This window comes from Lactuca saligna, chromosome 4 (assembly GCF_052625555.1).
Source record: "Lactuca saligna cultivar CGN05327 chromosome 4, ASM5262555v1, whole genome shotgun sequence".
Classification (NCBI taxonomy): domain Eukaryota; kingdom Viridiplantae; phylum Streptophyta; class Magnoliopsida; order Asterales; family Asteraceae; genus Lactuca; species Lactuca saligna.
In genome coordinates, this window is record NC_136420.1 from 35792784 (window position 1) to 35808304 (window position 15521).

The 15521-nt window shown below is 35.4% G+C and overlaps 1 protein-coding gene across 1 annotated transcript; it reads left to right on the forward strand.

The window, feature by feature from the left end:
* Positions 1–909: 909 nt before the first annotated feature.
* Positions 910–3191, forward strand: LOC145041599 (phenylacetaldehyde reductase-like). Its single transcript, XM_078989737.1, has 6 exons — positions 910–1462; positions 1768–1937; positions 2037–2228; positions 2301–2466; positions 2586–2772; positions 2887–3191. The coding sequence occupies exons 1-6, from the start codon at positions 1345–1347 to the stop codon at positions 3032–3034; spliced, it is 981 nt and encodes a 326-aa protein (XP_078845863.1). The 5' UTR covers positions 910–1344; the 3' UTR covers positions 3035–3191.
* The last annotated feature ends 12330 nt before the right edge of the window (positions 3192–15521 follow it).

Genomic DNA, 15521 nt, shown 5'->3' on the forward strand with positions numbered 1-15521 from the left:
ATTTTGATCTAAAATCTCTCCTTTATAGTACTTTTTTGACATTTTTCAATATGAAGATTTAAGTCTTATAATATCGCATTGATGTCACCTTTCGGTTTGACAAATTTAACGAAGTCAAAATCTTAAAGGCGAAAACTCGTTAGTACAAAAATTACCTCTGTTAAAAAACAAATTTAACAAAGTCAAAATCTTAAAGTCATTTTCTTTACAAGATTAGAAAGAGCTCGTTAAGCTCTTGCTTCAGCGTCGCTATACCGTTCATGCTACCGTCCGCTCCCTCGGTCAGCCTCTCCGGCCTTCTTTCCAATTTTGACTTTTCATCTCTGAGTTCGATTCAATATCAGTAATAGGTTGATTGTGTAAGTAATTAATCACAGATTGTTCATCAATAACAAAATACGCTGCAAAAGAAAAACTCACCTGGTTGACTTTTTTTCATCCTCGAGATTTGTTTTTGTTTTCCTCTAATCGCTACCAGTTCCTGTAATTCATATATGGTGCAGATGATCCAAACAAGACACAACACCTACTTGCCCTTGATGGAGCTAAGGAAAGGCTGTCTTTGTTTGAAGCTAACTTGACTGAAGAAGGATCTTTCGAGTCCGCAGTTAATGGCTGTGAATGTGTCTTTCATATGGCAACTCCTGTTATACCTTCAGTTTCAGTTTCTGATCCAAAAGCAAAACTCATAGATCCTGCAGTGAAGGGAACGCTTAATGTTCTCAAATCAGCTGCAAAAGTTTCATCTCTCAAAAGAGTGGTTTTGACATCTTCCATGAGTGCGGTTATGTTTCGTGTAGAACCTCGGGAGTTTGGTGCTGTGGTGGATGAAACATGGTTTTCAGATCCAAAAACTTGCGAACAGAAAAAGTTATGTATATATATAATTGTGTTAAAACTTTGATTTTGTTATTAATTAATCAAAAAGCTTATAATTTACAGTTATGGTATCCGCTTTCGAAGACCCTGGGTGAGGATGCTGGTGTGACATTGTGAAACCATGAGGAGCATCCGTAGCAACTTTTCAAAATTTGGCACAAAACTGCAGATGAAGTCCAACTATAGGGACCAAAACTGTAATTTACTCAAAAAATAATAAATAAATAAAGGTGTCTTCCAGGTGACTTGATATAATCGATTCTTTCATAGGACAACGAGCAACGAGGCATGTATTTTTTTTTTCATGAAGGCACAAATGGGGTCAATGGTCAATGGTGGTGGCACTTCCCAATTCCCATTGGCCATTCCCGATCCAATTGATTCTCCCATAAACAAAATTAACAATCGTCACTCTTTCAGTCTCCATCTGCTCAGTTTCCAACAGAGCTCCCCGGTTTCAGAGAGATGATCGGAGAAGGAAAGGTAGTCTGTGTTACAGGAGCTTCGGGATTCATAGCTTCATGGCTCGTCAAGCTCTTGCTTCAGCGTGGCTACACTGTTCATGCTACTGTCCGATCCCTCGGTTAGCCTCTCCTTTCTACGTTGACTTTTAATTAGCTACCATTTCAAAATATTCTGAACCTACATTTCTACTCTCCTAAGGGATTAAATTCGTTGTTTATGCTATTTTCTGCGTTCGAATCCAATCCAAATACTAGCTTTATTGAACAATTAATCAGAGTCAGATTGTTTGATCTCTGACCATAGTAAGTTATATAATCAATCCGACTTTGCATCAACTGCTTGACCTTTTTCATTCATGGGATTTCTTTATGTTTGATTTGATCTGATAGCATTAGCTAAGGGTTCCATTGAAATATGGTGCAGATGATCCAAAAAAGACGCAACACCTACGTGCTCTTGATGGAGCTCCGGAAAGGCTTTCTTTGTTTGAAGCAAACTTGGGTGAAGAAGGATCTTTCGAGTCTGCTGTTAATGGTTGCCAATGTGTCTTCCATACAGCCTCTCCTGTTATATTTTCAGTTTCTGACCCAAAGGTTTGTTTTCTTTCTTTTACTTTTAATAAACTTTCCCATATGTTATCAACACAAATATGATACAATTCCTGATTGTTTTTTTTTCTTAATTTCTATTAGGCACAATTGCTAGATCCTGCAGTGAAGGGGACACTTAATGTTCTTAAATCAGCTGCAAAAGTTCCATCTCTCAAAAGAGTGGTGTTAACATCTTCCATAGCTGCAGTTCTAGTTGGTGTAAAACCTCCCGAGTTTGGTGCTGTGGTGGATGAAACCTGGTTTTCAGATCCTGAAACTTGTGAGCAAAAAGAGGTATAACTGTTTTAAAACTTTAATATTTAGGTCTCATTTTTATACTAATCAAATACTATTTTAATTTTACAGTTATGGTATCCCCTTTCAAAGACCCTAGCTGAGGATGCTGCAGTAAAATTTTCTGAAAATAATGGTCTTGAGTTGGTGGTTATAAATCCCGGGTTTGTCATCGGCCCTATTTTACAACCAACTATCAACATCACTTCTAAGGGATTTATTGGTTTGATTGAAACTGGTAATTGTCTCCTACAACTAATATCCATATGCATGATTCATTGATTCATTTAAACTTATTGCATACTCAAATCTTGATTATATTTGTTAAGGTGTGAATGATGTGTTATGTATATGCAGGAAAGGAAGTATTTCCAGATGGAATCTATAGACTTGTTGATGTGAGAGATGTTGCTAATGCTCATATTTTAGCATTTGAGAACCCTGAAGCAAGTGGAAGATACATTATGGTTGCAGATGTAAATCACTCTTCAGATATCATGAAGATCGTAAACCAAGGCTATCCTGCCTTTGAGTATTCAGAAAGGTAGGTATTTAGTTATTTATAACCTATTTTTAGGTTCATTTTAACTTTATATGGACCCAAAAAAAAAAATGCTAAATCTAGACTACTTGTCTTTTTTTATTTGAACATTGATAGGTATAAAGACAGCAAGTACGAAGGGACACCACCTTTCTTTGTGTCAAGAACAAGGGCGGAAAGTTTAGGAGTTCAGTTTACTACGGTTGAGGTAAGCATCAAGGACACTGTTGAAAGCCTAAAAGAGAGGAAGTTACTAAGCTTCTAAAACACTATGTTCGGGTTGAAACTTAAACAGGTTAAGGGTTGAGGTAGATTGACCCTAGTCCGACCCATTTAATTATCATGTTGTATCATGTCAATCTATTTATTCTCTTGTCAAGTTTATATCGGATAGATGTGTTTAGGATTTTAGACCTTATAAATTTGTTTTGATGCTAAAAACTTGATGTGTAAAACCAAATCTCAATTTTATAGAAGGAAATACGTTAGAAACTATTACACAACTAGACAAGTGTATCTACTTGTATGCAATATAGCTTTGGTAAGACAATGTCGAGTTCAAGGAGAGCGGGTATGATTTAGTTCAAAAAATATGTTTATTAATTAAACTAAAAAGACGGTAATTAAAGTTGGGGAAGTTTTTGTTTTTAATTTTAAAGCAATGAACACTTGAACGGAAAATCAGAAAATAATCTAAAATAAAGCAAAATTGTAAATTGGATTTAGAAACAAATAATAAACGTGTTTTCACTTAGATTTGATTACATCCTTCAATTATTGTTCTCATAAATGAAATGGATTTTAATTCGTCATCTACTGATTCCTATTTTTTTTTTTAGAACGGCAAATCTACTCTACTTTGCTTATTATCAATCTTTAGTTCGTATGATGCAAGATTTGATCATATTGATCTCAATGGTTATAAAATCAATTAATTACATTGAATGGCCATCAAATGTAGTTCATACACATTAAAGTTAATAACTTCATAACCTAACCCTTTTTTTAACGGTTGATTAGTGGTTAGAAATTAGTATCTCCAAGTTAGTAGAATTTGCTAACGTCTGGATTAGAATTCGAGACTTCCAATCTAAGATGGAAAGTCAGTACTAAGTGGGTTAGTCTCACATTGGTTATAACCTAACTCTATAATTTGGTCAATTAATAGTCATAATCGTCATAATGATCATAAAACAATTATGATTTAATCCAACATAATCAAAATGATCATCTAAATTATATTAACTCAATAATAAATTATAAAAAAAATTCTTTAACACATATGGATCTTTGATCAAACTAACATGATAAATTAAACAACTATTAATATCCAATTGATAGAAATCAACTCATGAAATTAGGGTTTGTCTACTCTAAATGAAAACAAGTATCTTTAGCCCATATTCAGAAAGTAAAAACACAAAGTAAACCTAATTTGAATGCTAAACATACAAAATGAATGATTCACTCCCAATCCTTTAAATTCCTGATCCAAATTGCATCTCTAACCTTGAAATCTCCTTTAAACTGCTTTTGGTCGCTCAAGAATGCCTCTGGACGGTTGTAACTTGTTGCATACTCTTTAGGTAAAAGATATGGCTCTATTTATACTTTTTAGAACCGACTTTAAAATGTGTCGTGTAGAGTTTATGGACGTATCATGTTTTGCAACTTTTTGCGTATGAATTGAGCTCTTTTACTCCAACGCATCGCGTTCACGAGTCGTGTACTGCTATTTATTCACTTGATTTTTGCTTCATCAATTCCAGACCAGTCCCAACTCCTTTTCATTCCAGATATGTCTTTTTAGATACAAAACATATTTCCAAGCTCAATCAGTATCATTTATCTTAAATTTATACCAAAACATATCTCAAAATACTTAGATATCATGTGAAATGTATATATAAATCAACATCAAGTTATGAAAGCTCCAAATCATGCATTGCAACAATGTTAAGTAAAGTACATATGGAACTATGTTGGACAACAGGTGAAAACACTTTAGTAAAACTATCACGGGTATTTGTGTATACCATTTTGCACTGAGTTGGGCTTTGAATCTGACATCCTTATTTTTTTTGTTCACATATTTGCACCTAATTGCCTTTTTTCCTTGGGTAATTTAACAAGCTTATAGTTCTTATTATTTTCCAAAGATTTCATTTCTTCTTTCATTGCAGTCATCCATTTGTCAGAATCAAAAGTAGAAATTGCCTCGGTATAAGATGAAGGTTCTTGATAATTTTCCATTTCATCAGCAACTGAAAAAGCATAAACAATTGAATTAGCAAAATTATTTAACCTTCAAGGAGGTCTAATAACCTTCATAGTCCTATCATTTGCAATAGAACGGGATTGGGTGATGAACCCGAAGGAGTCGATAAATCAATATTACTCGCATGGAGCAAACTGTTTTGATTTAGCTATTTTCTGAAGAGATAGTGTGCTCCATATGAATTTGAGCACTCTAATAGAAATAATAGGCTTGGGAGAAGTCTAATACGAATATAAAACTTTTGGCAAAAATCCATATTGAGAATCAACATGTTGTTGGGTGAGTAATATAACTCAATTTTGTTGAAAACGTAATTTAAACACATAATTACTTTGCTTGTCTTGGGATTGCAAAGCTTGTATCTTTTCACACATGATTTGAAACCAATCAAAATACATTTAATGGCTCCGAGATTTATTGTCAATGTGAGCATATGCAACACACCCTAAAATTTGCAACTCCGAGTAGTCTGCGGAAGAACCTTAATGTAAGCTATATGTAGAGTTCAAGATTTTCTATCCAAAAGGGCCCTTATGGAGAAAGGGGAGACTCCAACATATGTAGACATTTATAGGACCATGTAGTGTCGATTTGGGATACACTAACACCCCCTCTCCCTCGAGACAGAGGCTCAATAAGGATAGATCAAGATGTGTTAAGTCATAGGGTGCAGACGTCGGCTCTGATACCATGTAAGATATATATGGAGTCCAATACTGTCTTTACAAAAGAGTTTTTATGGAGATAAGTGGGATTCCAACATATATAAACATTTATAGGATCGATGACACTGATGTGAGATACACTAGCATCCCTCATCTTCCCCTCTTTTTTCTCCATTACCACATTGCCGCCACCTTATCTTTGCCCCTCATGTCACACCCCCTAAACTAGACCAGTGGAAACGTCTAAGGGTGGATGACATCATGTATAGTATCATAACATAATGAAGAATAATGATCAAAGCCATACAACCATCATATTGATAATTAAGAAATTTACATTGTAACATCCATAAAATTCATAAAAACTTAAAACTGTTTCAAGCATTCAAAAACAATTATTTATTACAAAATATTTTCAAAATAGTTTCATATCAGAGTATCCCAGAAATCAAATCATAAAAATGGGAGGAGGTGCACGATCACGCCTTCACCTTCCCGCAATCATTCGAAGTACCTGAAATAAAATCCAAAATTGTAAGCTCGAAGCTTAGTGAGTTCCCCAAAATATCAACGCCATACAAACCATAACCATATCATAATAAGTAGCATGCATATAGAGTCTACAGTATGACTGGACCGCCCTCACTGGTCCTTCAGTATATCTGGCCCAATCTCAGAACCTTCAGCATGTCTGGTCCACCCTACCGGGCCTTCAGCCTATCTGGACCGTTCTGTCACACCCCCGAACCGGACGACGGAAACGTCCAAGGGCTCGCGTGACTTTAATTGAAATATCATCACAATGAATATACATGAAAGATAACATAAACATCACCATGCATTAATACATTACAACTGACCTTGTTCACATCAAGTATATTTTCTGAATATTACATATCCATAGCAAAAATTATTTGAGAGTTTTCAAATTATAACATCCTAACACACTTGGTATTGTTCTTTGACTTATCTGTTACCTGAGAATACAAGTTATTTTGAAAACGTCAACATATGGAATGTTGATGAGTTCATAAGCAGGTTTGATATGAAAATGTTTTGTGTAGTTTATAAAACCTAGAAAATCAGATATTTTCTGAAACAGCAATTGTTTATACGAAAAGTGTGATGATCCATAGGTATATGCATGAATGATTTCAAAACGTGTATAAATGAGAAGTTTTGCATTATAGTTATTGAAAGTACAAGTGAATAATGTTGATTTTCCCGGAAAACCCGATGTTTTCCGATAAAATAGTATGATCGTTTTGTATTATTGTATCGTCACATCGAATGAATATGAATTCCCCTGATTACTTAGATGGTATTGGATTTTTATGTGAGTCGTTATAACCATGCATGATAATGACTAGTTCGTCTATATTGGCATTCTGGTGAGCGCCGGAATTGATCTTAAGATTTTGTCACCCTAGACTGGCCGAGTCTAACTGTAGCGAATAGCTTAGGTGTGGGGGAGTCACCCCCGTATAGATCTATACACAAACTCTCGCTCTCTCTCTCCTGGAGACTTTGATTATAACTACAGACTACGACCGACTCTTATTGGTGTCGCCCGTTATTACTCACTTAATCCAAATGAATTTGATTACCCTTGATTAATGACCTGATTTTTTGTTTACTTGAATAGGAGGTAAGCCTAACAGACAAGGAGAAGAGGATCACGAGGTCCTACTAATCACTATGTTATTTAAGGTTGTCGAGTATACAAAGGGCACGTTGGCCTACTTCGCATATGATTTATTTGGACCTTACTAGCAATGCTAATGGGCCAATAAGGCCCAATAGCATGTAAAAGCCATTGAGGGTCCCCTTAAGCATGTAATTGGGTCACAGGAAGCCCAATAAACATGTATTATTTATGTTAGGCCCAAAAGTCATGTTAATGGGTCACGAAGGCCCAACAAGCATGATTAGAATCTTTCAAACCCAACAATTTGAATGTTACTTGTTTTGTATAGTATAAAAGTTGGGAATTCTGTTTGAACAATTGTTGAGTCGCAAAGTCACAAAGTTTGTCGATTGTTTTATAACGATATTTAGATTTATAAAAATATATGTATATTCTTCATTCAAAATTCATAGGTTATAAAATTTTGTATTGTTGACCTAAATATCTTACTAGTAAAATATTTGACTCAAAAATATTGGTTTGACCTATTCAACCCTTCTTTTAATAAAAATGACAATTTTTGTCCCTTTTTATGACAAATGACATTTTAGGTCCTTAAACAAATTTTTCTTGACATTTTGGCCCAAAGACTTATTTAGATAAGGTTTTTAGCCCAAGATTTAGTTTTTGGACAGATTTAGCCCTTTAAATAAGAAGTTTTGCACTTGAAGTCCAACTTTTTGCAAATTTTACAATTTTAGCCCAAAAGCCAAAAACTTTGCAATTTTAGTCCTATTTGATAAATAAGACATTTTTAATCCCTGAAACATGTTTATTTGCATTTTTAACCATTATTTTGATAACCTTACAATTTCATCCCCTTAAAACATATTTTTCACAATTTTTGGGCCTAAAGGCCGAAAAGCCCAAAGTTAGGCTAAACTTTACACTTTTAGTCCTTTAAAAGTCAAGATTTTTATAATAACTCATATTTTAACTGATTTAACCTTTTTGACCCTTATAAAACTGTAAATGACATTTATTTCACATCTTTTCTTATTTGTCAAAAATGGTTCATAATTTAGATTTGTGTTTTGTTTTGCTTGTTTTGAATTTATATACTACTTTGGTCTTGATAATAACATGTATAAGATGTCTTATAACACATATATCCTTATCATGATTTTTCACACATATTTATCAAATAAGTTCAAGAAATCACACATATCATGCAAAAACACATAGATCTACTTATTTTACTTGTATTCTCCCCCATAAAACATGTGAAAACCGAAAATAAAGGGGTATGAACTCACCTTAGGTTTGATGTTCACGGTTTTGAAGAAGAAAGGATCAAAATGATGAGATATTTCGGCATAACAAGCTTCTTTATAAGTCTTTGGGCATAGATTGCTTCTAAGGAGTATGATCATGAATTTGAATGAGTTAAAAGATGATTTTTGATGAGATATAGAAGTTCAACTTTGGGTTTAAGTAAAAACTTACCAAAGATTTGTGTTATGAGTGAAAGATCTTTTTGGCATGTAAGCAAGTCTCGAAATTTTGAAGGAAGAATGGAGATGTTCTTGAGATAATTTGATAGTATTGGAATGGAATTCGGTATGTGTGTGTGTTACTACCTTCAGCCGTGGGTGATAAGAAGAGAAAGGAGAGAAGAGAAAGGATTGAAGTGAAAAATATGGATGTATTTTGGACCATGCATGTTTATTTAGTGTATAAGAAGGTGGTACATAAAAGTCAACCCTTCTTATTCACTTTTCTTTTTTCTTTTTTTATTTAGGCCGAGAGGGAGAGAGAAGAGAAACGATTTGGTCCTTTAGTGCTTGAGTCCCATAATGTGAAGCCCAAATTGATGGTTTTCGGACCATTGGGCCCTTAAGAGGGTTTACGGACCAATTTGCATCAAAGAATGAGTTTTATGGCCCATTAGGGCTTATTGGATTTGTTATGGCCCAATAAGGCCCATTTAGGTAAACTAATTCATTTTGGATTCCTTATGGCCCAAAATGTTAAGTTTTATGAAAGTGGGTCCAATTAGGGCCCATTTGACGGTCCTAAGCCCAAAATAGTCAAATTGGAAGCTTATTGGTCCATTAGGCCCAATAAGGAAATCCTATTCCATAATGGACTTAAACCAAGATTTTTAGGGTTTCCAATCTTTTGTTAACCATTTGAAGTGTTTGTACAAGGTGTTTGATGAAATTTTGTTGTCATTGGATAAGCATCATACATGCTTTCAAGTTTTAGTTACAATGTTATCCTTGTTAAGTGTTTACAAAGCATTAGAATTCCTAGTTGTGATAGTTCTCTACGCCTTCGGCCTGACTGATATGCCCCATTGGGCCTGTAGTCTATCCGAGCCACCCTGGGTATGTTGGCCTACAGCACAAAGCAGGTCCGCCTCAATCCAACCCCAAACATACAATCAACACATAGATAACAAATGCTAACTGTCACACCCCGAAACCAGCGGCGGAAACGTTCCGGGGCGGAGGACGTCATGCGTAGTATCACAACCATTTTACATAGTAAGCATAGTAAACACAACCATTACATTACATAAGAATATTTACATTTTTTTGAAAGCTGAGAAATACATAGTTTATATACATCAGTATAACAAAAGCATAGACGAGACTTCTATATGCACCGTCTTCTCCAAAAGTAAGCGAGATACCTATCTAACGTGAACCTGAGAATACAAGTAGTTTTAGAAATATCAGCATAAAGCTGGTGAGTTCATAAGCGGTTGAGTTCTGGTAAATGAAAATGTTCCTTTGATTTCATGAAAAGTTGTTATCCAAGAAAATCTCATATTTTCTTATAAAAGAAGTTTAGTTATCCAATTGTTAAACAGCCTGTTTATGAAAAGTTCAGTTATCCCAGGAAAAACCCATATTTTCCTTAAATGTTAATGGTTGGTTATTGATCCGGAAATGAAGTGTACAAGTATCTACCATACTTGTATCGTTAGGGGCAGTTTCCTTGAAAGTTCGGTTACTCTCGATGAGGTACATTAGTTTTAATACACACATAAAACTAATAAGTAGGTAGTGAACTAATTCCTAAGGGTATTGTTGATACCCTCTAGTAATCAAAACATTTATTACTTTGAGGTTAGTTCACTAGGTTCATTATTATTGAAAGTAAATCCCCATTATCTAAGTTGCGAGTTCTATAACCATATAATAAACTAGATATGGCTCGTAACGGGGGCCAGTATCGTTTTATGACTTTGTCACTCGTAGACTTGTCAGTCCCACTGTAGCTAGCAGCAAGGTGCGGGATAGTCAGTCCCGTATAGATCTATACATATAAGTCACGTTCTCCCTCCAGGAGATTCTGGTTACAGGGTTAGTCCTACACTCTCATATCTCTGGGGAGTGTTACCAAGGACATGTCTCCAATCTTAAGAATAACGAATTTACAAGTAATAATATGGAAAATCCTATTTTATGATTGGAATGAATCCTTTGTAAATTTTAAAATATAACATAAAATATAACCTTTTATGATGAGATTCACAAGTTCCTTGTTTTGGTTTGGAAAACTAACTCTACAAGTTAATTTCTTAATCGGTTGGTAAAACGGTTTTTAGTGTTAAAAGCATGTTGAACATGTAAGTATTTCATACAAATAATAAGTTTTGAGTAAAATTTCCCTTGTACTTTTGCTTGTATTCCCCCTGAAAACATGAAAAACTCAGAAAAAGGTGTAGGGGTATAAACTCACTTGATGTGGGCGTGCCGGGTAGGACGCTAGGTGTCAATTTAGGACTTGAACACACGCGAGAATCCTATGTAACATGAAGTGATACATAATTGTATCTAATTAGTCATTAAACCACTAATTAAGCAATTAAATACACTCTAATGCGTGGAAACACTTTATTTCAAGTGTTAGGAATGATACGGGTTGCATATAAGGAGTGTATGGCCTCGTTAAGGAGTTTACTCTTCAAGTGTAAGTCCTTAGGGGTGTTTACGGTTTTGGAACCATATCCCCCATGATTTTACGGCTGTAAACTCATGGATGGGGTGTATTTGTGTGCTTTAAGGCTTCATGCTTCACAAGGAAAGGTTCTAGGGTTGATTCAAGGGCTATAGAAGTGATTAGGGCTCAAGATGGACACTTTAAGGAGTTTACGGTTTCTGAACCACTCCTTGGGGATTTTACGGTCGTAAACACATGATTTTATGGTCGTAAACTCATGTTTTTCCATTTTTCATGTGTTTTAGTGGTTGTAGGTTAAGCATGCAAAGTTCTAGACCCACATATAAACCATACAAGGTGTTAAGGGCACTGAAACACCCTTTGGAGGTGTTTACGGTTTTGGAACATTCCCAAACCGTAAACTCATGTTTACTCTTATTATTTCCTGCTTTGGGGTTCTTAGATCATTCATTCAAGTTTCTAGGTCATAAGCCAAGTATTGGAAGGGTTTTGGGGCATCAAAACCCCCTTTTAGGATGTTTACGGTTTTGGGATGTTCCCAAACTGTAAACACATGTTCTTGGCGTTTTTGAATGATTAAATCACAAATTTGAAAATATGTTAGGCTAAACAACAAGCTAGGAAGGTTAACTTATAGTTATGAAGCTTAAAGGGGCGTTTCTAGATCGAATCCCGAGTTGTAGAGAGAGAGAGAGTAAAGAGAGAAAGCTCTAAGGGTGTGAAAAATGTTCAAATGGTGACCACTCAACCCTTATATAGGGTTGAGTTCACAACCAGGTGGGGATCCACCCAATCCCAACATCAAACGGAGTTTACGTTTTTACCCGATTAAATGGTCGTAACCCAACTTAGTCGTGAGCTAGAAATTTTTCCGAAAGAAATCGAGGGTATTTCACGTGATTTTATTTCTTTCAGACACATAAAAATACAACAATAACCCAAATGGATTTACTTAACTCAAAAGTTAACGGAAAACTTTAATAAAAATAACTTTTTATTAACGGAAGTGGGTTACATTGAGGGAATAAATTTCGGGTTGTCACACTAACATATACAAATAGTCAGACCGATCTAACATATCACTAATCATAAAATCATCCTATAAACCAGGATACCAACCTAACAGGTCACTAAACATGGCATCATCCTATATACCAGGATACCGACCTAACAGGTCACTAAGCATATCATCATGCTATAACCAAGATAACAATCCAAAAGAAGGGTCGGCATTGGTACCTTCGACCCTGTCAGTATAGTGAGGAAAACTCACCTCACAAATAGTGCTAAACTGATAATTGAATCCCAATTCACAGCTCCAACCCAACTGCCTGTAACCACCATATGACTAATTCCATTAAAATCCCAAATTACTAAAATATCCTTAGAAGTCAGACTTGGTCAACCATGGTCAAATTCAGTTAATGGTTAACTTTCCTCATTATTCCATCCTCACGTCGTAACCTTCCATGGTTCACGTCGTGAGAGTCAACTCGTCTTGGTTCAACACAGCGAGTCAACTCAGTTCACTCATTTCAGGGTTTCGGATTGGGGCAAAGTTGTGCTCATGTCGTGAGACCTTACTTCTCACGTCGTGAGAACTGTTATGTGAGCATTAAGCTCTTAATCCTTTTTTATGTGCGTTGGGACTTTCCAGGATACCATATCTAGCCTAAAGGACAATAAAAATCATATCTTTTCAGTCATGCCTGACTTAAACACTAGTTAGTTCAAAAGATGGGTATAAACATCAAGATTCAAACTTGGAGTCCAAAACTTGCACCAAAATCCAGATCCAAGGGTTCAACCACGAAAATGACTTAATGGTCCATAAAGTTGCTAACTTTATGGACCTCATGCATGATAATTCAATATCCCATTAAAATAATGTAACCATAACCTAGATCTAGCAAGGTTAGTATAGAAAGGTGGGATCTTTGAGGCTTACAAAGGCTTATGAGCTTAGAAATGTCACTAGAATGAGCTTATCTCTTCTAAAGGGACATCCACAAGAGCTTCTTCTTCTTCTTCTTCAAGGAAATCAACCACTATAACACACCAATACCAACAATGGCTTCATGGGCTCAAGAAGGCCGAATTTAAGGTTTTTCAGTGACTTGAGAGTCAAAGAGGCTGAGGATGAAAGACCCTAGCCTCCTCATTCTATTTTATGCCCGATTTTTATGGTTTAGGATCATCAAGCATGACTCGCGTCGTGAGGTCTTATGCCTCACGTTATGAGGTCCGAGAACACATGTCAAATAGTCAAGGGTCCTACTCACGATGTGACCACTATGGCTCACGTCGTGAGCCTCTTCCAATTGCAATTGCAATTAAACTAATATTTTTAATACCTCATAATTTGGATGTTACATGGACACTTATAGACTGTGTGACATTAATGTGGGATACACTAACATCCTTCATCTTCCCTTATTTCTCCTTCATTACCATACTATCGCTACCTCTTCACCTCTCATCTATTGCCAACCCTCTTTTGATTCCTGAAAAACACTACACCATGATGCCACCATCATTGCATCACCTAGTCCCCTACACCATGACTCCACCACCATCAAGAATAATTGTGATTTCAGATACTTGAATTTGCTAATTTAATGATGGATGAAACCCTATATCTATGATTCATGAATAATATTTTGAAGCTTTTATCACCATTTAACCAATTGAAATTGATATTTATTTTGATGTTGTAGGTTAATGAGTTTGAATATGATTTTTTAGGTTTCTAGCTTTGAATGTATATTTTGTTTTTTTTCTCAAATTTGTTTATTACTACATTGATTTTAATTTTGTGGTGATCTACGATGGAGGAAGTAGCACCGGTGAATGGTGGTAGGGTTGGGCGGATAGTCGGAATCGGACCGAACCGACCCAAATCCAAATAACCGAATAAGACTAACTGGAGGAACTGAAACCCATACTGTTTAACCTAATACATATTTGGTTCATTCCAGATGTTAATCAGTCTGGGTCAGTTGTTACCCAAATAACTCGAATAACACTCACAATATGATTAACAACTTAATATAACTGAAAAGAACCAAATAAATCGTATTATGATTCCATAACCCAAATAACAATTACAATATGATTATAAACACTGTTTTTTATTACTTTTGTAGCTTATGCTTCCATAACAGAACTTTTATAGAAACAAGTTTGTTGATTAAAAATTTATTGAATAACACAAATTAACTATTCATGAGATATAAGAATGTAAAATCCAAACACTAAAATCTTGAGATATAGTTATGAAGCAACATATTAAACACGAAACATTAAACCAAAAAAATCTATATAGAAGTATATAAGTTAAACATTAAACATTCAACACCCAAACTAAAATATGAATCTTAATTTTTTAACCATATCTAAAATAATATTTACCAAACACGAATTAACTATTCGGAAATATTGATTGGTTTATAACATCCAGGATTTGTAGGTATTAATATATATATTTTTTATTAATGGGTTGTTGTTGATTTGGGCCAGGATTGTTGGGCCTTAAGTTTTGGGCTAAGAAAGGAAATATGCGGGGTGTACCATGCCTGGTACGCACAACGTACTCAAGAGGTTGGGGCGGGGAGGTCATGCACGTATGCCCAGCATACCAAAGGGTACGCGCAGCGTACACGCGCAGGTTCTAAAACCCTAACTTTTAGGGTTTGATCCCTATATAAAGGATCTCATGTCTTATGTCCAACCTCCCTCTCACCTCTATACAGCCTCCACGAAAACCCTTACCCCCTTTTGTGTGCCTTTGTGATTTGGAAGCCATTTGAGAGTACTTTGGTGTAGTTTTGGTGCTTTAGAAGAGAAAGGAGCTTGAAGAAGGAGCAAGGATCCACCAAGAGCTTGTAGATCCAAGAGATTGGCATCATTTTTTACTCTTTTGAGGTATCAAGTTCCAAACTTGGCCATTGTATGCTTAGATTTGTTTATAGGGGTGTTTAAGGTCACTTTTGGACACCATTGTTGAGGCTTCTTGCATCTTAATGATTTCATACCATAATAGCTATCCTTTTGGGCTCTTAGAGGCACTAAGAGTCATAAAAAATAAGCCACAACCATGCAAGTGTTAGTTGGTCTTAAAGCTTGTTAAAAGGACCAAAATCATGTTTTGACCCTCAACCATGCATACAAGCACATAAAGTTTGTGACTTTATGGTTTAGGAGGTCT

Excerpts from the sequence above, each read along its gene's own strand:
- LOC145041599 (XM_078989737.1), top strand. The coding sequence starts at position 1,345 with ATGATCGGAGAAGGAAAGGTAGTCTGTGTTACAGGAGCTTCGGGATTC. Across the intron at positions 1,463-1,767 it reads TGCTACTGTCCGATCCCTCG|ATGATCCAAAAAAGACGCAA; the intron begins GTTAGCCTCTCC and ends AATATGGTGCAG. Across the intron at positions 2,229-2,300 it reads AAACTTGTGAGCAAAAAGAG|TTATGGTATCCCCTTTCAAA; the intron begins GTATAACTGTTT and ends TTAATTTTACAG.